General features: G+C 42.6%; 1 protein-coding gene across 3 annotated transcripts in view; it reads left to right on the forward strand.

Annotated features, from left to right (window-relative positions):
• Positions 1–25022, forward strand: part of LOC101855875 (multidrug resistance-associated protein 5) — an 80154-nt gene that overhangs the window by 16839 nt on the left and 38293 nt on the right. For 2 of the 3 annotated variants that reach the window (XM_005100641.3, XM_013083790.2), the window contains exons 2-6: positions 5672–6684; positions 12088–12201; positions 13382–13540; positions 22857–23004; positions 23577–23724. In XM_005100641.3, coding sequence (XP_005100698.1) covers positions 6581–6684; positions 12088–12201; positions 13382–13540; positions 22857–23004; positions 23577–23724 — 673 coding nt within the window. In that variant the 5' untranslated portion in view covers positions 5672–6580. The remainder of the gene's footprint in view (positions 1–5671; positions 6685–12087; positions 12202–13381; positions 13541–22856; positions 23005–23576; positions 23725–25022) is intronic. The other variant, XM_035970333.1, reaches the window with a different exon arrangement.

Below are 25022 nucleotides of genomic sequence, written 5' to 3' on the forward strand. Positions count from 1 at the left end.
TCTCACTCTCTCCCTCCCTCTCTCTCACCCCCTCTCTCCCTCCCTCCCTCCCCCTCTCTCTCTCTCTCTCTCTGTCTCTCTCTGTCTCGCTTTCGGACTCGGTCTCACTCTCTCGCTCTCGCTCTCGCTCTCGCTCTCGCTCTTGCTCGTTGGCGCGCGCGCGTGTGTGTGTGTATGTGTGTGTGTGTGTGTGTGTGTTCTTCTGTGGTCTCCTTTCTTCTGTCATGGGATTGTTCTCAAGTGTTTGTTTTTATTCCTGTTCCATTATCTTTTTATGGCTCTCGTCTGCTTGCTTTCCATGACTTTAAAGTTTTGTGTGTACATAATTCAGCTCTTGTTGGACATACCAGTATACGATGGGATTTGTCATTGTTGTTCTGGGATTTTGTTGGGTTAAGTCAGGTTCGCATTCACTTGGAGAGTGACACTTTGTTAGGTTATACTGCTTTTCTTTTCTCTCTACTGCTTCTTTCATACGTTTTTCCCATTTGCTCGACTACTATATGGCCATAATTATGTCCACTTAAATAGATTCAACACAGATGCGTGAAGTATTATATTAATAGATGCATGTCTGATAACATGATACGTTAGTTCTATGCGTGCTATTGTTTTACATATAAATGGTACTCCGCGCAACAAAACACCATGCGACCTAGGAACACATTACATAATATTATTGCACTTTTGTTTTTAATCCCTGTGAAGCCTGTATGTTTGGAAGCCTGTAGTCCCCTCGTGTGGGTGTGTTGACCTGACAGTGAACCCCTCAGACTTGGCCCAAGCCCAGGTGAACGTACGTGCTGTAACTTGGCCCGGGTCCATTTGAGTGACCTAGTTTTCGTGTTGCCCTCGCCCTGTTACGGGGTTATCACGCGTTCAGTTAAAAGTGGCTGTAGATGTGATATGAAAAATAATACATGATGCAATCCTGAGAACGAATTTAGTGGGTGGTTAGTGGGTGCTTTGGTGTGGTTTACTCAGTTCTTATCATACTTTTATATTTTTTTCTTCTTGTTTCTCTATTGTAACACCTTATCTTCGGCATCTGTATGTGCTGCAAGTGAAGTAAAACTCTGACTTACCAATAACAAAAATACGTTTGTGCGATCTTCAAAATCCAACAAGGGGGCTCTCGTGGCCTAGAGGTAAGGTGTTGGCCTCTCATTCAAAGGTCCCGAGTTCGATTCCGGGTAGCGACCAAAACATTTTCTTCTCTAAAATTGTCTCCTTTCACCTCCTTTCCTGATCTCTAGCAATGTTCTGTTGTCTGCTTTCATTTCCACTTTCTGCCCCCACCCCCTCACCTCCTTTGCCACCTCCTCTAGGCTCCTGACTCTTTCTGCAGCCTTTCTACTGCTACTCCTTGGCTCCTCCTAACTGCTGTCTTTCTGCCACACCCCTGATCTTCTGGTAGGAAAGATCTACACCTAGCCTTCTCGGACAAGGGCGAAAAATCTCGGAGGGCCCGTGTGCAAGTTGCGCACGTTAAAGATCCCTTGGTGGTCTAAAATCGATAAGAGTAGGCTTCGGCCGCCACCCGGGCAAAATTCAAAATTTCCTACCAACGAAAAAGTATTAGGTGTGTCCCGCGCGCTCATATGACCTTATGCAGTTGCGAGCGCCGTAAAACCCTATACTAAACAAACAAAATCCAACAAGAAAAAGTCACCCGATAGTTAAATGTACTTTTGACACGCTGTTTCCGAATGGATATTTTTATGATAAGAGTTTTCAATAAGTTGAAACATGATTGTGGGCGGTTGACGGGTGCTCTGGTGAGGTTTGCTTGTTCTTTCCTATCAAACATCTATCGTCTTTGTCTCTTCTTTCTTTTTTGTGTTTGTTACTCTCTTGTAACACCTAATGTTCGACACTTATATGACTTTATTGTGTTGTAAAACTAAAGTGATACATTTTTTTTAAAATCGTCGGCGGGCCGTACGCTTTGCAAACCGTGCGACCAGCCGGACTCAACAAAAACCAGACAGGCCAGTCAAGGGGGCATCGCACTGTCAGCTAAAACTGGCTGTCTGTCTTCTTTGTGATAAAATACTGAGAATGCGATACCCCCTTTACGCAAAATTACATTTAGTCATTCAAGCGGATAATTGGAGGGCACTAGTGGTAGGCCTTTCTACTGCTTCTTTGTTTCTCCTGTCTGTCTGCCTTACTTTTTCCCATGCCCCAGATGTGCGTTATTGTATCGATGTGCTTTTCTTTACTCAAACGGATGTGGATCGTTGGCGGGTTCACTTTTTAAAAAATAAAATATTTGTTTTTAGCTCCGTTCCTTTTTCTCTTTTTCCCCTTTTTTTTGCATTCTAGACTATGGTAATATTTTTAATTGTCTGCACGTATATGACCTACTTGTGTAGCAAGTGCCAAAAAAACCAAACCAGTCCTTTGGGACAATCATTGGCTTTTGAAGAAGGTGAGCGCAGGAGGGGGGGGGGTGGAGGGCGATAATGCCAGTTTTATATTTCATGTTTTCTTGTTTGTTTTTGTTTTGTTGGGTTTTTTTTTTTTAATTGCAGTTACCATACCACCACCATCACAACCACCACCGTCACCACCGTCTTCGTCACTATCGTCACCGTCACCATCACCATCATCATCATCAATCACCACCATCATCATCATCATCATCATCATCATATTAGAAAGGCATGTTACGGCGGCGGCTGTGAGTTCAAAACATTACGGGTTTTTCGGTTTTTTTATTGACCATTTGACCTGGGCAAAGAGTATTGATCTTATTGGGTTGACGGTCAAAACCCTCTCTATGTTCTAATCTTAATTATGTCGATGTAGGTATAGGAAAACGTGCGTAATCGTGATTTTTAAAAAACCACAGAATAAGCGTTACCAAAAGGTTTAATGTCCCATTCATCAAACATCTATCATCTTTATCTCCCCTCCTTTTTTGTGTTTGTTATTCCCTTGTAACACCTGTAATCTTCGCCACTTATATGACCTTATTGTGTTGCAAGTGCCGTACAACTCTTACTAAAACTACAAACTTTGCGGTTTGCTTCTGCGTCCACCCTTAATCTGATCATCGTACAAGTGGGTGTTTGGAGGGTGCTCTTGTGTAATTTGTTCCTTCTTTCTTATCGAACATCTATCGTCCTTATATCTCCTCCTTCTTTTTGGTATATGTTACTCTCTTGTAATAGATCTATTTTTCGGCACTTATATGACTTTATTGTGATACAAGTGCCGTAAAACTCTTACGAAAAAAAATATCTCTCCTCCTTCTAGCTTTGGGTAGTTGACGAGCTTTTTCTTAAAAGTGTGTTCGCCATGAAAAATAAAATGGTAGGCTTAGTTTCCAGACCAGTTGGAAGCGAGAGATCTCATTTTTTGTCCAATTTTTATCTCACGAAATCCCCTTGAGAGAAATATTATGCTAAAGTTTAAGTATTTAGGTCTCAGTTTTGATAGATTGCGTGTTTCATCCGATTTTATCCTATAAATTTTCTCTGAGTTGTCCCGCGATCTATTCGAAATCGCTATATCCGGCCCGCGAGATAATCGGAATCGCTTGGACATGCTTGTGGTGAGTAGGTGCTCTGGTGTGGTCTTCTCCTTCTTTCCCATTAAGCATCATTCGCCCTCCTATCTCCTTCTTTTCTTTGTATGTTACTCTCGAGTAACACCTCTAATCATCAGCACAAACCGAGTCGATAGTGCCGTGAAACACGTACTCAATCAATCATCAGCACTTTATGGTCTGTGTTGCAAGTACCATAAAACTTTTACTCAAACTAAATTTGAATTATTTTTTTAGGGTGGGGGGAGGAGGGGGACGCTTGCTCCGCGTCCTTCTTCATAAAGCGATGTAATATGTAGAACAATTTGCTCTTGACCTACTTAATCTTTAAAAAGTGGTTGATAAACATTGACTCTGTTGCGTCCTTCGCCTCTTCTCGTGTGTTGGTTGCTTTGAGTTCTTTGACTTGTTGTTTTTGGGGGGTTTTTTGGCCTCATTATCCGGTTTGTGAATATAATCTGATACTCGTCAACTCGTCACAGGCCGCCGAAAGTAGGTCTTCCATTTTCCCTCTTGTCTAAGTGTTGTTGTTGTTGTTGTTGTTGTTGTTGTTGCTTTTTTGCGCGACACTCTTTTTTTGGTATCATACTTGACTACGGAGTGGATGGCCCCGGGTTCAAATCCCAAACTGAACGTTCTGGAACAAGGGTCGTTTTGTGTTGATTTTGAGGCTCTCAATCAATTTTGGCTCTGTCCTATCGATGACGGACGTTAATTCGGAGGTGCCACCTTTTAACCTGAAAGTGTTGTTAGGGGCTTTAAACCCATTTACACACACTTAATTTCACTTTCTTCCGTTACACTTAATGGCCGTTATCGAGTAGACGAGTAGAACTAGCTCACCTGACGCCGGTTGCCCTTGTGGTTATAATATGCCTTCATCCAGTGCCAGATCTGCGGCAGACATCGACGATCATGGTTCTCCATTCATTCCTTTGCTCAGGTGCTCTTAAAAAGCTACGTTTTCTTGATCTTTCCCCGTTACCCATTTGTTTAGGTTCCCTAGGTAGGATGTCCTTGCCTCGTTTGCCTTCAATTTTACTAGTGAGAGGTAGATGTTCAAGACCTTTATGTCTATTCAGGGGCCCCAAATACTGCTTACTGGTTGTTTTAAACACTGAGCGTCCCACGTGGGCTTCATCATGTACTATTTAGATTTCTTTTCCATTTTTGTTCTTGGGAGATTACAGCAGTGGTTTGCCATTGCCTATATTAATTGGGTGGTTGGCGGGTGCTCTGGTGTGGTTTGCTCCTTCTTTCCTATCAAACATCTATCGTCCTTATCTCCCCTTTTATGTTTGTTACTCTCTTGTGACACCTCTAATCTTCTGGCGCTCATATGACCTTATGCTGTTGCGAGCGCCGTGAAACCTCTACTAAAACAAAAGCCTATATTATAGTCATATTATATTTCAGTATTGTCTATTATGGACAGTAAACTTGGCGGTCCCGCCTCTTAAACTTAATAGTGTTGATAGCGGTGTTAAACCAATACCATTTCACCATTTACCATTGCAATGCCATCTACAAGCTTAGCTCAGTTATATTGAAGATGGACAACAACAGTAGAGGCCATGTCTCTGAAATGATATAGCAGTGTGTGTATATGTATGTTCAACCTTTCAGCTGTGCGATTTGTAGGTCCTTTTGGAAGACGTCATTTGTAGGTCCCACTTTTCTTTCCCTCTACTGCGGGTGGTTGGAGGACGCCACTGGTAGGTCCTACTTTACGTTCCCTCTACTGCGGGTGGTTGGAGGACGCCACTGGTAGGTCCTACTTTACGTTCCCTCTACTGCGGGTGGTTGGAGGGCGCCACTGGTAGGTCCTACTTTACGTTCCCTCTACTGCGGGTGGTTGGAGGGCGCCACTGGTAGGTCCTACTTTACGTTCCCTCTGTCTTACTGTTTATCGATGTGCTTCTTTTTACTCAAACGAATGTCCCTGTATTGTTTCTGCCTGTTTGTTTTACTATTTCCCTGCTCTAACGGCCATTATTGAGTCAATTATTATTTCCTTTACTCAAAGTCAACCCATCCCATACCAAAGGTGCAGGTGGAAAAGACAAATTGTTTGAGATTAATTCACTCATATTATTATTCCATAATTCGTTTCAGATTTCAAGACCACTCTTCACTGCTGCCATACAGACAGGCGACTCGAAACTACCTACGGTTGCCTATGTCATTTCTCTTTCTTGATCAACACTATCTGCCCCAGCTCTGTGTCCTAAATCTGAAATTGTGGATGTGGCGAATACGTCTTCTCAAGTTCCAGTTGGGCTGTATTTCTACTTCGGCTAAAGCAGCCGGTATTCGGATTTTGTAGTAGATCTAAACCAATTTGGCAGTGACAGCTTCTTCGATTAATTTTCCTAGCTGCCAAAACCAGCCTTGTTACAACTCCTCACGTCGGATGTCTACATGTGTGTTATCGCCCCTGGGGACGTAACCAGTCTGCATCTGTATGGTGGTGTCACTGGCGAACCTTCTTTCGACGGAACTATTATTCACAATCATTTAATCTAAAATCTTCGGAAAGACGAACTTCTTGTCGGCAATTTTCTGGTGATTCGATACCGGTATTCGCAGTTTTTTTATACCATGGCCTCGTGAGTCTTGGTTATGAAGTGATTTTCGTTCTAACCGAGAAGATGTGTGTTCGTTGTCACTGAATGTCACACAACACCAAAAAATCGGAAACATAGAATACTGTTCGTATCGAGAACAAAATTACGACGTTCGAAAGAGACGGCAAGTTGGTCGTTCGAGGATAGCCTTCGAGGAAAAGTTCGTCGTTTAAAAGTGTGCCTGGTGTCATTTCGAGTCTGGGCTTCGAACACTTCCCTTCAGTCGACGCACAAAGTTGTGACGCAGCGTCAAGAGTCGATCACCCCATCGCTTGTCCAAGCCTCGGTGATAAGGGATTTTGCATGAGTGTTAAGAAGTGATATTCACGTACGCTGGGCTTCCATTTTAGGATACGAAACAATTTGTGTGATTTGTTTTTCAGTGGACTATCCCAGAATGGCGGATGAAGAAGGGGAGACGTTTTTACGTCGAGCCGAAGCAGGGGATAACTCTATGCTAAGCGCGTCGGTCATCGAGCCCCCTGAGGAAGAGACTGAAAGGTGAGTGTTATGCGTTATCCTGTGGGTTGTGTGTGTGTGTGCAAAGAAGGGGGAGACTGTGTTTGTGTGTGATAAAGATTGAGAGAGGAGAGAGAGAGAGAGGAGATGGGAGATAGGAGATGGGTTAGAGAGGAGAGAGGAGAGAGATAAGAGAGAGAGTGAGAGAGAGAGACAGAAAGACAGACAGGAACAGGGATATGCAGAGGCAGGGACATCAACAGAAAGAAAAAGTGACAGAGATAGGAAAACAGACGGACAAGTGAACAGACATACCATACCACTTAAAAGCCAGACAGAGAAATAGACGGATAGATCTATAGACTGACTGACATTCCAGACCAGACTGAAAGCAGGGAACAGAAGGAAGGGACAGGAGATTGGAGTGTTTGCCGTTTGAGTGAGCTTGCTTGTTGCAATGACTCTTGTCCAGGTTTTTTTATGCCCCATGTATGATTTTGACTCGGACGATCAGCGTCTCTGGTGTCGCGGTTAGGAGCATGAACAAGACCGAATTAGATTCTCATGTGAATTTGAGTTTTTCGGCCTTTCTGCTGGGACGTATATATATATATCCCTCTCAGCCCGGGTTGGTCCTGACAGGCAAGGTCGACGCCTACCCCCTAACTGTTCTATATTGTTTCGAAAGGACGCAAAGCACTTACATTGGAGTATTATGTACTAAGATACTATGTATGTGAAATCTGAGAGGGGGGCAGGGTCCGTCCTGTCACGCCTGAACTGAAGAGCTTCCAAGTCGTCAGTGTTGTGATGATGATGATGATGATGATGCTGGTGATGTTGATCATGATGTTAGTAATTGGATGATGATAGTGATGATGTGATGGTGATGGTGGTGATGGGATGATGATGGTGATGGTGGGGGTGATGATGATGATGATGATGATGATGATGATGATGATGATGATGATGATGATACTTCAACAATTATAATAATAACAGTAATAATTGTTATTGTTGTGCTATATTGGATTTATATATATATAGCACTCTATCCAATTATAAGCTAGTGGTTAGGCTACCGGACTCGTAATCGTGAGATTGCGGGTTCGGGGGTTCGAGCCTCAGCTCGGTCCGACATTGTGTCCTTGGGAAAGGCACTTTACACGAACTTCCCACTTGGCTCGGCCCTATCGGAGACGGACGTTAAACTAGGAGGTCCCGCCCCTTAAATAACCTAATAGTGTTGATAGGGGCGTTAAACCCATACCATTTATACCAATTATAAGCTTGAGGGCTTTACTACATTGGTGACAGGATTACTGAGAATAAAGCCTCACACACAAACAAATTTCAAATATAAAACAGTATACCAATTCAACCACATAAGGAAGTTCTTAGCCATACAAGATTTTTTTACACGTGACATCACTCAAAACAAGACACATCAGCACCTAATTAAGACTTAAAACACTTAAAAGTATAAGGATTTTTCTCTGAGGTCTTGGAGCAAGGAACTCCAAATTTTAGGTTTTTAAACCTACCATAAGATTTGAATTTTGTTAGGGGCTCTAAATATCGTTGCTCCACTGCAATTGTGGCCTAAATACCTCACTCAGGCATTCAAACAAACACCGACATGCTCACAAGAAAGTACATGTAGTAACTTTGCCCTATGAAATTCATTATTCAACTAATACTCAAAGACGATACCGTCTTTAAATCAGTTCATGCATGTATGTATAGAGATGTAGAAATACCTGGATATATGTAAGATTGACTTTCTCGCATAACTTGTACTGTTTATTACAATACTAAATCTTTTAGTGACGTCGGCTAGTAGGTGGTCGGCCGGCGCTCTGGTGTGGTCTGCTCTTTCTTTCCTATCAAGCATCTATCGTCCTTGTCTCTCCGTTTAAAAACATCTTTGTGTGTTACTGTCTTTTGCACTTAATCACCTATTTGTGCTGCAAGTGCCATAAAAGTTTTAGCAAAACGAAAAATAAGCGGTTGGATGATGGTGTCGCTGTCAGGTCCTACTCTTTTCTGTTTCTATCTGTTCATCTTACTTTTCTTCTGCAGTAAGCCCCCCTTACTGATGGTGTAGCAGTCAGACACTTTGCCTTCGCACGCAGAAGACACAGTTCGATTCCCGTGTTTGGAAAATCTTATCGAGTCTTTCTGCTTGGACGTTGTATCCCTTTCTGCCCAGGTTGGCCCTGACAAGCAGGGTCGATGCAGCCGCCACAACATAAGTGTCCCTTACTTTTCACAGCGCGAAAAGACCGTAATCGTGCCGATGTACTCTTTATTAGTTATAAACAAGCGTCGAAATAGACTTCCTTGTGGGGGCTCTTGTGGCCTAGAGGTTAAGGTGTTCGCCTCTCATTCAGTATGTCACGAGTTCAAATCCAGATAGCGACGGAAAATGTTCTTCTCTAAAACTTTCCCCTGTCACACCCTTTTACACTTTCTAACAATGTTCTGTCGTCTGCTTTCGTCTCCACTTTCTGCCCCCACCCCCTTACCTCCCTTGCCCCCCTCCTCTGGGCTCCTGACTCTTTCTGAAGCCTTTCTGCTGCTACTCCTTGGCTCCTTCTTACTACTGTCTTTCAACCACACCCCTGATCTTCTGATAGGAAAGATCTACACATAGCCTTCTCGGACAAGGGCGAAAAATCTCGGAGGTCCCGTGTGCAAGTTGAGCACGTTAAAGATCCCTTGGTGGTCCAAAATCGATAAGAGTAGGCTTCGGCCGCCACCCGGGCCAAATTCAAAATTCCATCCTATCAACTGAAAATGTTTAATGTGTCCCGCGCGCTCATGTGACCTTATGCAGTTGCGAGCGCAGTAAAATTTCACACAAAAAAAAAGATAAAAAAGACTCTCATACAGAGTGACTGGGTTAGGTTTTTACGTCAGCTTAGAAATGCTGCTATACTTGTTTCTCTCACTGGACGTCTATAATGAAAGTGATAATAAGGATAATGATACTGATGATACTAAGTATAAAAATACTAATAATAATAAACTATACTCTTTACAGTCACTACTTCAGCCGGCCCTAGAACACTCAGAAAAATTCTCGGCTTCCTGGGAAGCATACATTTCGCACGCGCTCAAACACTTACAAGATCTTTCGCTGATTATAGCCGGGCACCCATTCCCACCTGGGTGAAGTGAGGTAAATTCGTGTATATATTGCCTTTCCCAATGACACAACGTCAGGCCCCTGATGGGAATCGAACCTACGACCATACGGTTGCGAGTCCGGGAGCCTTACCGGTATAACCAATAGACCACACCGACCGTCTACCGTTCATCCTCCCGGGACCTATTAATTCATCACGACATATTCCTTCAGCTCGTAAGGTAGTGCAATGAAAAATGTTCTTTTAGCATAATTACATGTATTATCATTATGAACACGAGCTTCGTTGCACGCAGAAAATCTTCTAATCCCATGTGAGGACAATAATTTCTATCAAGTATCTCGGTCTTTCTGTTGGGATGTTCTATCTCTCAGCCCGTGTTGGACTTTACAGGCAGAGTCTGAAGCCCACCTTCTTAATGATCTAGATTGTCAGTGGAGGGGCATGTTGAACACTTCACTTTTTACAAATATCTGACCATGTGCCCAATTCTTGAAAAACACAGTCTACCGAGCAAACTACATACCTAAAAACATGCAAACAACTTATAAAGCAGAGAAACTTTATTACAGATGGATCCAAAAATGATAGCTCAGTAGGTGCTGCTGCCCTTGCAGAGACACATAGCTTAAGCTTTAAAAAAACTCCACCCAGAAGCCTCATTCCACACTGCTAAGGCTGCCGCTCTCGAAAAAAGCCCTGACCATAATAGAAAAATCCACCAAATCTTTTCTAAACTTTCCAATTCTCTGCCCTGTATAAAAATCTTCAAAACACTCTTGACACATAACACTAGAATTCTAAAACTCCTAATTAAACTTCATTTATTACATCTATCTCACAGACCTTTACAATAGCTTAGCTTCCAAGCCATATAGGTATTACTGGCTTTGAGATCGTTGAGCGCTTTGCCAAAGAATCTTCCTGAAAATGAAAATAATAAAATTCCGTTCTCTGACGTGAAACCCAAAATTTAAGAACGCATTACATCCGTCTGGACCAAAATGTGGGACCAGCAAATAAAAGACAAAATCCATTACATCCATCCGAAGCTGACACCCATGAAACCGGCGTCTGTTCCCGAAAAGAAAGTTATTTTCACAAGACTCAAAATTGGAAACAAGCATATCATAAACAAAAATTAACAAATTTTTACTGATCAACACTATCTAGTACGGTGTTTCGATTGGTGATAAATATTTAGGGTGTAAAGATGTAAAAAATTTGATATTGTCGATTAGATTTTAAACTTAATGAAAGAAATTGGATAACTTCAAAAATATAGTTTCATATTATATAATATATACATTACAGCTAACATATACCCCCGCCCCCCGGGCGGTGCTACTGACTGGAGTGTCTTTAGGCCATTCCCAAAAGGGGGACATTAACCATGTTCTTATGCACAGAATTGTAATTGTAATTAATGGGTTGCTTCATCAATGTCGTGCTCATAACTGTGCCTGAACTGCAACAGGGAACTGTTGCTTTTTCTTTCCTAATCCATACTATCGTAATTTTCCCTCTACTCCCTCTGTACGTTTATCACATTCTTGTGACCCTTTATTTCCGGAGTGCATTGATAGTCGAAGCAGACTTTGTGCCGTTGAAGCTAGAGAGGTGAGCAGAGTAAGGCTGATTCCCTGTAAAGACTTATCTGTTGACATCCATCCCTTGGCGCTCATATGACCTTTTGTAGTTGCGAGCGCCGTAAAAAATCAACTTTTAAAAAAATGTGCAGTAAGTAAAATTGTTGCCATATTTACCAAGACTTGTTTGTCCGTCCTTTTAGTAAATAAGTTTGCGACTGCATTGTTTCTTTACCGCTTACATGGCCAAATTTGTGTCGATAGTGCCGTAAAATACCATGCCCAATCATGATTGTATGCAAATCTAATAATTTTTTCCTTGTTTTATTTTTCTATATCCCATCGTGCTACAAATCTAGATCTAGGTACCCATTGGCCGACATACACAAACAAAGTTTACAGAGACTAACATGAAAAACACACATTGTTACAAATCTATGAGACTAATAAAGGCTGTTCGTGTTGTTGTTGTTGTTGTTGTTGTTGTTGTTGTTGTTGTTGTTGTTGTTGTTGTTTTTGGGGGTGGGGGTTTTCGTCAGTTTATCATTGAAAAGAAAGACGACATAACGTTAAAAAATCGAGTTGTGAGTTGTTTTGTTGCTTTTTCTTCCTTCAGTTTGTTGTCGGAAAGAAATGCGATAAATGTTACAAATCTTGGAGACTAACAACGCTGCGGGTGCTTTTTTTCCCTTCTTTTTCTTCAGTTCGTCATCGAAAAGAGGGGAGACAGACGAGCCGACAGTGAATGTCCGACAAGGTGGAACATGGCGGTACTCGCAAGCCCTCAAGACGCTCTTACCTTTGCGCTGCTCAAAATAGTGAGTATTGCTGTGTCTGTCTCCTACGGAGTGACATAAGTTTGCAGATAAGTTATTTCCTTGTTAAAATGTACTAAGCCGAGAAAGCAATATTTTTACAGTAGAGAGAAACTTTCAGCAAATTGAGTTGAACGTGCTTCTTGTTTTAAGATTTAGAATGTGAATTTTTACCAAATTTGAGCAAACGCAACCGATAACTCATTGAGAAACTGCAATGAGTTTTCAAAATTTTGGGCTAAGTACACTTTAACTGAGGGTGCGGTGGCGGGGCGGTTAGTGCGCTCGTCTCCGAAGCGGGAAGTCCGGGTTCGAGCCTCGGTTCGAACACGGATTTTTTTCGCCCCCACCTGCCCACCCACCAATAATGGCCCATGGGTACCTGACTTCGAGTTGGGGAAGTAAAGGTGGTGTGGAAAGGAACTGGCCACCCTACCACAATATGCCGAAGGCCCATGAAGTTGTTTCACTAATAAGGCAATCCCCAATGTCCGGATCGGATGCGGAAACAGCTTTACTTTTGACACTTTAACTGCTGGCCGACAATATGTTGCTCAATTTTGGAGAGAGAGAGTTTTTCGTCATTAATGAACCAAATAATCAAATCAATCAATATTACAGACCGGAGAATGTGGGGTTGCGGGGTGCCACTGGTAGGTCCCACTTCGTTTCTTTCCCTCTGTTTCTGTTTTACTTTTTCTCTGCAATAAATAACCGTTTATGTGTCGATGTTCTTCTTTTTTACTCAGTGGGTAGTTTGTAGATGCTTTGGTGTGGTTTAGCTCCTTCTTTCCTATCAAACATCTATCGTCCTCTTCTCTCCTTTTTGTGTTTGTTACTCACGTGTAACACTAATCTTTGACATTCACATTTATATGACCCGTAGTGTTTGGCACTTATATTATGACCCGTAAAGTTACGTCTTATTAAAATATCTTCTTCTCCTATCCCGTGGTTGGGGAAACCGTGGGGGCACCACTGCTTCTGAAAACCAGCTCTCGCCATTTCTCTTTGTCCTCTGCTTTCCTCATATTATTGTCACCCATCGTCTTCCGTGACCACTTTGCGATGTTGTCCTCCCATCTCCTTCTCTGCTTTCCTCTCTTTCTCTTTCCTTATAATATACGCAAACGAAATGACCTTTGTGTCGATGTAATTAATTTTTTTTACTCAAACAAAATAGTCCGGAGAATGCGCTTCCTCTGGACAGCATCGGGTTCTTGAGCTTCATCACGTTCGCCTGGTTGACGCGCTATATGTGGCGGGTGTACAAGAGGGGCGTGGACGAGATCAGGGGGCTGGAGATGAGACACAAGGACAGCGCGGACGCCGGGGCTCGCAGGTGAGGCGGTGTGTGTGTGTGTGTGTGTGTGTGTGTACGTGTGTTTGTGTGTCTGTTTGTGTGTTTGTGCGTGCGTGTGTCTGTGTGTATATGCGCGTGTGTGTTTGTGTGTTTTTGTGTGTTTGCACGTTCGTGTGTGTGCGTGTGTGTTTGAGCGTGCGTGTGTGTGTGCGTGTGTGTGTGTGTGTGTGTGTGTGTTTGAGTGAGATCAGAGAGAATGAACGAGAGAGAGAGAGAGAGAGAGAGTGAGAGATAAGAGAGAGAGTGAGAGATAAGAGAGAGAGTGAGAGATAAGAGAGAGAGTGAGAGATCAGAGAGAGAGTGAGAGATCAGAGAGAGAGTGAGAGATCAGAGAGTGAGAGAGAGAGAGAGAGAGAGAGAGAGAGAGAGAGAGAGAGAGAGAGAGAGAGATGAAGCGCAATAACTATTACAAGTGTGATGCTCGTATGTCCGGCAGAAGGAAAAGCTAGTCTCCTCCTTAACTGCTAGAAGTTAAGACTGGTTGGTGGGTTGGCTGGCTGGTATAGTAGAATTGTAAATGGGCTGATTCATCATGTCACGCTCATAATTGTGCCTGATCTACAACAAGGAACTGCTACCTTTTCTTTCCTAATCCTTACTATTGTCATTTTCCTCTACTTCTTTTGTATGTTTGTCACACTCTTGTGACCCGCTTGTTCAGGAGTGCCTTGATAGTCGAAGTAGACCTTGTGCTGTTGAAGCTAGAGAGGTGGGCAGAGTAAGTCTGATTCCCTGTAAAGACTTCTCTGTCGACACCCACCCCTTGGCGCTCATATGACCTTATGCAATTGCGAGCGCCATAAAACCCTCTACTGAAAAAAAAATGAAATAAAACAATAAACCGAAGTAAAGACTTCTAGTGAGTGGTTGGAGGGCACTACCGGTAGGTCCAACTCTACTTTCCCTCTGTTGTTTCTGTCTTACTCTTTCCTAATACTGAATGACCTTTATTGTCAAGTGGCTCTCTTTACTCAGATTTTTTTTGCCAACGTAACCTCATTCCTTCTTATACGCAAAGTTGGTTAGGGGCTTAGAAAAAAGGGGTAATCCAGTCTGTGGGAGAGCCACTGGGAAAAACAGACGAGTAACAAACTCTATAATATTAAACCCAAACTGGGTCCGCGAAATCCTTCGGACCTCTAGAAGAGATGAAGTGATTTTTACTCGATTACGCATCGTACTCACGGCCCTGACACACAAATACCTCCTACAAGGAGATGAGAAGCCGTTCTGTGTCGGATGCAACACAGATTTTACCATTAGACACATTTTAACCGAATGTCTAAACTTTGAAGAGATCCGAAGGAAATACTTTAAATGCGAAAAATTGCAAGACATTTTTTCCGTCGTTGGTCCCAACAGAATTTTGGATTTTATGAAGGCCATTGGCCTTTATGGAAAATTGTTGTGAAGAACAAAATTGAATTATTAAAAATTTTTATGAAAGTTGTTTTAGATTGAAATTATATATCTACACCAAATTTTAAATATTTTAACGTTTTAAGATCAAATGACCCGTTCCCAGCCGTGCAGTGAACTGCGAATAAAAAACTAACTTGTGTTTCGCGCGCTCATATGACCTTATGCTATTGCGAGGTCCGTAAAACCCCATACTAAACTAAAACTAAAACAAGGGGTAAAAGTAAAATTGAACCCTCCTATTCATAACTGTTGCAAAATGGTATACATGTGATACTCATGGTATTGTGGCACCGATGTGCTTATTGCTTTTGGGGAAGGAACGGACGGGGGGATAATCATCTTACGCCATGTCCCACGCTAACGTGAGAAACCGTGACTCCTGGCATAGTGGGAATGTTTGTCTCAACTATAACTACTATGAGCACTAAAAACCTCGCGAGTCTTGGTTTGATCCACTCGGGGACCAGTCGTGTTCCTTATACTCCAGTCCTTAGTGTAGGACCCGTGTTAGACTGAGCAATGTCTTGCTCTTGTCTGTGCCTGCTTGGCACCCGTTTTGCTTGTGCGAAGTGTTAGACTGAGCAATGTCTTGCTCTAGTCTGTGCCTACTGGGCACCCGTGTCGCTTGTTTTAAGCTGAGCAATGTCTTGCTCCTGTCTGTGCCAACTCGGCACCCGTTTCCTGGGCAATGTCTTGCTCTAGTCTGTGCCTACTGGGCACCCGCGTCGCTTGTTTTAAGCTGAGCAATGTCTTGCTCCTGTCTGTGCCAACTCGGCACCCGTTTCCTGGGCAATGTCTTGCTCTAGTCTGTGCCTACTGGGCACCCGCGTCGCTTGTTTTAAGCTGAGCAATGTCTTGCTCCTGTCTGTGCCAACTCGGCACCCGTTTCCTGGGCAATGTCTTGCTCTAGTCTGTGCCTACTGGGCACCCGCGTCGCTTGTTTTAAGCTGGGCAATGTCTTGCTCCTGTCTGTGCCAACTCGGCACCCGTTTCCTGGGCAATGTCTTGCTCCAGGCTGTGCCTCCTCGGCACCAGTTTCGTTTGTTGTCCTCCTGTGAAGACCACAGACCTTTGTACTGGGAATTGTAAACCCATTGTGTACTTTGAATTGTAATCCCAGTGTGAACTTTGAACTGTAATCCCAGCATGTACCTTGAACGTTAAACCCAGTGACCTCCAGACAAATTAACAATACAGTGAATCCTGACCTGTGCAAGTACTGTTATTAAAAAATCTAGTCTATCACGCCATTCTACTGTTGGAATCTACTGTGTGTGTGTCACAGCCCAGAAACATTGCAGAGTGCATGGTAATTTTCCTTGTGTTAACTGAAAGCAGAGTCAGTCTTACTTAGTTCAAGGCAAGGGTACCCTACCAATTACTAGGCCTACCAATTACTAGGCCTACCAATTACTAGGCCTACAACGTGTTTTAGTTACTATAGCATCTTGATTTGATATTGTTCTTGTTATTGCTTCTTTCCACAGGCGATCACTGTCTTGAATATACGCATGCTATATAATCTGTAGTCGAGAGTGTCAGTATTTATTTCTCGTCTAGCTATGTTTTTGCTGAAAGTTAACGCCTATACTCAGTCCTATTCTTCCTCGTATAACCTTTTTTCTATTAGTTAGAAAAAGTAACTCCCACCCCACTAGTCCAAATAAAGTTCTTCGTTTTTTAATTAAAACTACATTCTATTCGTTTAGTTGGTACCTTGTTGTACTTGTAAGACTTGTGTGCATATTTGTCTTCCCTAAAGTCACAAACTAGTGATTCAAACAACGGTTTGAATAGTTACTTTGTGAAAATAACTTATTCGACCAACTGTTCACATTCAGATTCTTCACTTTTGTTTGCTCGCCATGAAGTCATGCGAGAAATGCTTTTATTTTCAAAATGTTTGAGGAAGGGGGGGGAGGAGATCGAAATCTACATCTACCCATTTATCATTGCGGGTGGCTGGAGAGCGCCACTGATAGGTCCTACTTTTTTACTTTCCCTCTGTCTTTTTCCCAGCACTAAAAGGCCGTTATTGTGTCGATGTTCTTCTGTCTACTCAAACAAAACCAGCATGACATATCGTGGATTTGTTGGTTTGGTATGCGCTTGTAATTCGGAGCTGCTGCCGGGTCTTTGGGGGCACCACGGTTAATTAGGTCCAACTTATTTCATTTCCCTTTATTGTTTCTTTGTCCTGCTATTTTGCTGCACTAAGTGTCGCTTGTTGTGTTGACGTGCACGTCTATACATAAATTAATGCTTGGATTTGCATGTTTCGACGCTGAGGTCACCCTGATGATAATGTCGGTGTCGGATAGTCTTTCGGTATATATCTTTTCATCATGTCGGCATTTCGCAATGCGCGGCGTTCCTATACGCTAACTGCACACGTAAGTTACAGAAAATTTTAATAGGCTTATTTTCAATACAAGACAGCGTGGGAGGAGAGAGGAGACAGGAGCTACAGAAACAATTATTATGGTCAACTGACGTTCTTTCACAGGGTCCTTTATACTATGAACCGGTCATGTTTCCAAATACGAGTACAACCGTTTTTTAAAATTGAAATTGTATAGGCTTAACGCCCTTTGCAACACTGTATGGTTGTTTAAGAGGTGCCCCCCCCCCCCCCCCCCCCCCGAATGTAATGTCCGTCTTCGATAGGGCCGAGCGAAATGGGAAAATTCATGTAAAGTGCTTTCCCGAGGACACAACGTCGGACCGATCTGAGCTCGAACTCCAGAATCCACAGCATCATGATATACAGTTCCTGTAGTATAGACAGTCGACGCGGCCTCCTTTGTTTACTTTAATAAATGTGCCACCAATCTGTGGCATCGACCACTTTTGGAGCCCAATAGTACGGTATTGATGGACAAAGTGGAGGGGAGCAAGTTAATTAAATTGTATTGATAGGTCAAGAGAGACAAAGACGAAAATGGGAACTTTGTAACAGCCTTTCTCCGGAATTTTTAATTAGATTTTACAAAGGTTCTCGTGTCCTAGATGTTACGGTGTTCGCCCTCACATTCAAAGGTCCCGTGTTCGAAGCCGGATAGCGACGGAAAAAAAATTCTTCTCTAAAAGTGTCTGCTTTCACCTCCTTTTCTGATCTCTAGCAATGTTCTGTCGTCTGCTTTCGTCTCCATTTTCTGGTGACTCCGTTGTTAGCGAGTCTTCATTGGTCGACATGTCAAAAATGCTCTCATTTCGAGAATATGTTGGGTGGGGGTTCCGAAAATTACTGTTATGAAAGTGTACAATCTTTTATACTTCACGTATTTGGTCCAAGCCTTTCTATTTAAGGAAAAATTAATTTAGCGGGCGGGTGGCAGAAGGGTGTTGCTAAGTCTTACTTTGTTCCTGTTGTTTCTGTATGTTTTTTCCCCCTGCATTGAATGAACGTCATTATGTCGACGTTTTTCTTTCCTGTCTTTTTTTTCCTTCAATCAGTGTTTCTCTTTATTCAAAAACAAGAACAAGTGTTTTCCTATATATTACCTATTGTGTTGCAAGTGCCGCAAAACTCTTACTAAAACTGTTTTGCTGAACGTTTACTTCTAATTTCTGCGAAATCAAACTGAAAAAGTATTAGGTTCTACGTTTACGATTCATTGATACGGACTACGCTAATTTTATTAATGTATGTTGTGAGACAATGTCATGGTCTACCGCTCTGTAACGTGATACGTGTGGGTGCATCCCCCCCCCCCTCCTTTTCCACACTTACACGTGCACACACGGGCGCACACATCACACCTACACACAACACATATCACATAACACATGCACATGGACATGCACATGCACATGCACATACATATACACACACATACACCCATACGCACTGACGCCCACACGTATACACACACGCACACACACACACACACATACACACACGCGTACGCGCATACATACATGTATACACACGCACATACTTACACACATACATACATATGCATACACACATACACACAGTGGGTGGTTAGAGGGTGCTCTGGTGTGGTTTGCTTCTTCTGTCCTATCAAACATCTATCGTCCGAATTTGCTCTCCTCCTTTTTTGTTTGTTACTCTCCTGTGACACCTAATCTCCGGCACTTATAATATGACCTTATTGTGTTGTAAATTCCGTAAAACACTAAAACTAAAAAAATACACACATACACACACATAGTTAACACACATGCACACGTACACGTGTACACGCGTACACACATACACACGTACACACGTACACACACATACACACGTACACACATACACACATAGTTAACACATACACACATACACACACACGCACACAGATACACACACACACATACACACATACACACATACACACATACACGTACACACACGTTCATACACAATCACTCACAAACACATATATATACACACTCATACACACGCATTAACAGGCATGCGCACGCACGCACGCACGCACACACAAACCGACGTTTGTGGTGGCGCACCGTCGTTGCACGCAAATGGGTGGCTGGCGAGTGCTCTGGTGTGGTTCCTTCTTTCCTATTAAACATCTATCGTCCTGGTCTCCCCTTCTTTGTTGTGTTTGTTACTCTTGTAACACCTCTAATTTTCGGCACTTATGACCTTATTATGTTTTCCGTAAAACTCTTATTAAAACTATGCAGGAGACCCGAGTTCGACTCCCGTGTTGGGGGGGGGGGGGAATTTGTATTGAGTATCTCGGTCTTTGTGCCGGGATGTCGTATATCCCTCCCTCTCAGCTCTTTTGTTGTTGCTATTGCTGGTGCTGTTTATGCTGTTGGCTTCTGTTGGGTTTTTTTAAATTTCGTTTGTCTGTTGGTCTTGCTTCTTCTTCCCCGCTCTAAATTACTGTCATCTCGTCGATGTGCTTCTCTTCATAGGTAGTGGTAGGTCTTACTTTCCTTTCCTTCTGTTGTTTCGGTCTGCCTGTCAGAAGAAGAAGAAGAAGAAGAAGAAGAAGAAGAAGAAGAAGAAGAGGAAGAGGAAGAGGAAGAGGAAGAGGAAGAGGAAGAAGAAAAAGAAGATACAATAAGAGATGTAACACGTGGTTTACTTCTGTGGCAATTAACAATTTTGTTTCCACATTCGCTTGATCATGCGTGCTTGAAGTAGATCCAAACTCAGACATACACACCCATGCACACTTACAGACACACATTGTACACGCACTATATTTACACTATTACATTCTCTCTCTCTCTCTCTCTCTCTCTCTCTCTCTCTCTCTCTCTCTCTTTCTCTCTCTTTCTCTCTCTGTCTGTCTGTCTCTCACTGTCTCATTGCCATTTTACGTGCGCTAAAACACTGACATACCTGCCTTGGTTTTTTTCCCCTGCACCAAATGACCGTTATCGTGTAGATATGCCAATGTACTCAATCTTGCTAATGATTTGCTGTGGCAGTGTTCTGGTCTGCTTCTCCATAATTAGATGGCAATTGGTGCATCTGCGTAATATATAGTTGTCACGACGCGGTAGAACCAGGTGCTCGTTAATTTTTGAGCTCGTAGAGTTATTGGTAATAGCTTAACGTTTGTCCATTTTGTCTCGTTTTCAATTTTTTTAAAACCTACCTATCTATCGAGAATAGAAGTCCGGGATATTTTGCGATTGAAGGAGGTGAGGGTCGCCTTGTTTCAGAGGTAAAATTAGCCCAAAAATGACCGTCAAAGTATAATTTTTCAGTTTCGGAGTCCTTGGAAACTGAAAATTTACAATTGTGTGTGTGTATATTTGTGTGTATGTGTGTGTGAAATCAACACAGTTTTTTAAATGGACAGAAGGCCAAAGGTGTCTTGCCAATGATAAAAAAATCGATTTAAAGAGCCAAACCCACTGAAAATGCCGATTTTGTCGACTTCCTCACTTTGACGAACGCCTGATTTCACCACGATGCCTCGCATCTGAATTTAGATATATAGCTCTATGTCTGACTGAACAAGGGGAAAATTTCTTTGTAGTGCAAATGAGTTGTGCAAATATTTTTTTACAGTCATAATGTATTTTTTCTGGTCGGTGGTTGGCGGATGATTTGGTGTCGTTTACTCCTTCCCTATCGAACATTGATCGTCCTTATGCTCTCCTCCTTTACCAAAACTGAGTCAGTGGTGCGGTAAAACACCTACTCAAACAAATAAACAAGCTATCCTTTATTTTTTGTGTTTGGTACTCTCTTGTAAGACCAAATCTTAGGCACTAATACGACCTAATTGTGTTGTAAGTGTCTTAAAATGCTTATAAAAACATGTTGTTGTTTTTCCTGGGATGATAAAGATGATGCCGTGATAGGATAGAACCCCCCCCTTATTTTTCCGAGTCGTGTGGTAGATAGTTAGCGGGTGCTCTGGTGTTGTTTGCTTCTTCTTTCCTATCAAACACCTACCCTCCTTCTCTCCTTTGCGAGTGGTTGGCGGGTGCTCTGATGTGGTTTACTTCTTTCCTATTAAACGTATCTCTTCTGATCGCTCCACCTTCTTTTTGTGTTCGTTACTCTCTTGTGATACCTGCTCTAATCTTCAGGACGTATGACCATATTGTGTTGCAAATGTCGTAAAACTCTTACTACAATTCTCTTCTTTTTTGTTTGTTACTCTGTTGTAACATCTTATCTTCGGCACTTATATGACCTTATTGTGTTGCCAATGCCATAAAACGCTTACTGAAGCTAAGCTACACATAAAATATTTCTTCTCAGGGCTAAATGGCCATTATCTTGTCCATTTTCTTCTTTTTAATCAACGCACATTCCGCTGTTCACTAAAAAAAATGGCCTAGGTGGCTTTTTTTCTATTTTAAACGAAAGCTGTTGGTTGCCAAAAATATAATCATTTATTGTTTCTAATGTCTAGATGGCTTTAATACCAGCACCTTTATTATAGCGGTCAGGCACTCTCCGATCGCGTGCAAAAGACGTAAATTGACTTCTATTCCCGTGTGGGAAGAATCTTTGTCGAGCGTCTCGGTCTTCCTACTCATGGGACGTTGTATCCCTCAGCCCTGGTTCGTCCTGGCAGGCAATGCGGAAGCCCGCTTCCTAAATGTTACTTGTGTTGATGGGTTCGTAAAAAAATACCTACATTTTGTTTTTTGAGTGGGTGTTTTGTTAGTACTTTCTGTTGCGTAATAGACTGTGCATTTTTGCAGGCACGCGTGTTGGCTTGTTTGAATTTGTTAAAATGTATTTTTAATTTTTGATTGGGATTAAACATAAACATGGGCGTGGTGAAATAAATTCCTGCTCGCATGCAACAGATAATATATGGTTACATAATAACATGCACTCCCTGCTCCCGCTGAAATGTCGTGGGTGATGAGCGGATGCTCTGGTGTGGTTTTCTCCTTCTTTCATGTCAAACATCTATCGGGTCCTTATCTCTCCTTCTTTCGTAAAGGTAGTTTGAGGGCTCCACTGGTAGGTTCTGTTTTTCTTTTATCCCTCTGTAGTTTCTGTATGTGTGGGTGGTTGGCGCGTGCTCTGGTGTGGTTTGCTCCTTCTTTCCTACCAAAAATTTAAGTCCTTTTCTCCCCTCCTTCTATTTGTCTTTGTTGCTCTCTTGTAACGCTTCTAATCTCTGGCACTGGAGTGGGAAGGACAAGAACAGGGGAAGGGGGGGAGAAAGGGGGGGAGAGGGAGGGGGGAGAAAGGGGAGAGGGAAGGAGGGGGGGGGAGAAAAAGGGGGGGGGGAGGGGAGGGGAGAGAGGGAAGTAGTGAGGAGAAAAGAGGGGAGAGTTGGCAGGAAGGTAGCTAAGATGTGTGTGTGTGGGGGGGGGGGGTGGGGGGGTGTGATGTACAATATACGTATATCATATTTAATATTATATGTGTGTTTTATACTTAATAGAACTTTGTAAATTTCCACAGGATGGGTAAATTCTGGCTTGAGGAAATAACAGTGCATGGTACAGAGGAGGCGTCTTTTGGCCGAGTGATGTTCAGAGCCTTCAGAACGAGGATTTTCATTGGCCTTATTGGCATGGTCATGCAGTCTCTTCTCGTGCTGGCCATACCCGTAAGTTGGATCTACTCATGTTGACTCTCAGCCACTCCCACTTTTTCTTGCGTGTGTGTGTGTTTGGTGTGTGTGCATGTTTTTGCTTGCATGCATGTGTGCGTGCGTGTGTGAGTGTGTGTGTGTGCTTGTGAATGTTAAGTCTGTTTCTGTGTGTGTGGATGAATGACCAACTGACAACTGACTTCCCCCACCAGCATCTGTGATGCAGCAATTATGTGCTTCTGTGGCACATAGGAGACCCGAGTTCAATTCCCAAATGGGAATAAATTATTATCGGGTATCTTTGTCATTCTACTGAGATGTTGTATCCCTCTCAGCCAGGAATGGCCCTGACAGACAGGGTCGGAAGCACGTGTGGTTGAAGAGCGTGACTGGACGGTCCTCCTTTACTTTCCATGTGGTTCTGTCTCTCTTGGTTTTCCCCAGCACTAAATGAGCATTATTGTGTCGATATGCTTTACTTAAACAAAACAAGGGATCAAAATCCCACCTCCTAAATGATTTAAATTGCTTTGAATGGGGCAAAATAATACTGACGTTCTAAATATTTTTTAAAAATTATCCCTCAGATTTTTGCCATCCGCTACTTCCTGGACTATCTCTCAGACGGGGATGTCTCGGTGAGCTCAGGTATTGGCTACGTCATTGCACTGGCTCTCATCATCTTGTTGAATGGTCTGGTCTCTGGGTTTATCTGGATGGTCAACTTCGAAGCAGGTAAGGAAAATAATAGTAATTAGAGAGCACCTTTGGTAGGTCCCAATTTATTTTCTTTCCTTCTGTAGTTTATTTCTGTTTGTTTTTTGCTATTTTCCTGTTGGTGGTTGGCAGGTGCTCAGGTGTGAATTGCTCTTTACCTGTCGAACATCTGTCAACCTTATTTCTCCTCCTTTTTGTTTCTTTCTCTTTTGTAACATCTTATCTTTGGCACCAATATGATCTTATTGTGTTGCAAGTGACGTAAAACTCTTACAGACATGTGAAACACCAAAGCCACTGACACCAAGATTGTCTGTTATTGATTTGCTCCCAAAAAGATGCAGTTTGGATTCCCAAGTGGGGAGGTTTATTTTACAAGTTTCCATGCCCTATTTTTACTTCTTCCTGTTCATCTGTAAATATTAATGGACATCTCAATGTCTAGAGCTTTGGGAGTGGGCGGTTGGCAGGTGCTCTGGTGTTGTTTGCTTTTTCTTTCCTATCCTATCAAACATCTGTCGTCCTTATCTCCCCTCCTTCTATGTTGTGTTTGTTACTCTCTAGTAACACCTCTAATCTTCAGCACTTATATGACCTTATTGTGTTGCAAGTGCCATAAAACGCTTTCTAAAACTAAAAGAGCTTTGGACCCCCCCAGGGCAGTGCCACTGACTGAAGTCTCTTTCGGACATTCCTAAAGGGGGGATATTAACATGTTCATATGCACAGTAGAATTGTAAAGGGGATGACTTATCAGTCATGCTCATACTCTTAGCGTGCCGGAATAACGAAGGGGGAACTGCTGCTTTTTCTTTCCTCATCCTTGCTATTGTCATTTTCCCTCTACTTCTCTTGTATGTTTGTTACTCTCTTGCGAACTGCTATTTTCGGGGTGCCTTGATAGTCGAAGCGGACTTTGTGCTGTTGAAGCTATTGAGGTGAGCAAAGTAAGCCTGATTCCCCGTTTGGACTTCTCTGTTAACATCCACCCCTTGGCATTCATGTGACCTTATGCGACTGCGAGCGCCGTAAAACCTTACAAAAACTAAACTTAACTAAGAGCTTTGGGTCTCTCTGCCTTGGGTGGGGCCAATATTTATTTCACAATGTTCAACTCAGCTTAGGTTGGCTCTCATAGGCCGTACAACTTATCTAAATTGTATCAATAGGTCACTAAAAGTTCATTTATTCATTTTCACCACCTGTCTCAGGCAAAAAAAAATTATTGCGTGTGAGAGATCGAAACAAAAACAAAAAACGTGAATATAAACTAGGGCTAGACTGAAATACAATTCCTGAAAACGGCTGTGTCGCAA

The sequence above is a fragment of the Aplysia californica genome, unplaced genomic scaffold (genome assembly GCF_000002075.1).
Source record: "Aplysia californica isolate F4 #8 unplaced genomic scaffold, AplCal3.0 scaffold00254, whole genome shotgun sequence".
Classification (NCBI taxonomy): domain Eukaryota; kingdom Metazoa; phylum Mollusca; class Gastropoda; order Aplysiida; family Aplysiidae; genus Aplysia; species Aplysia californica.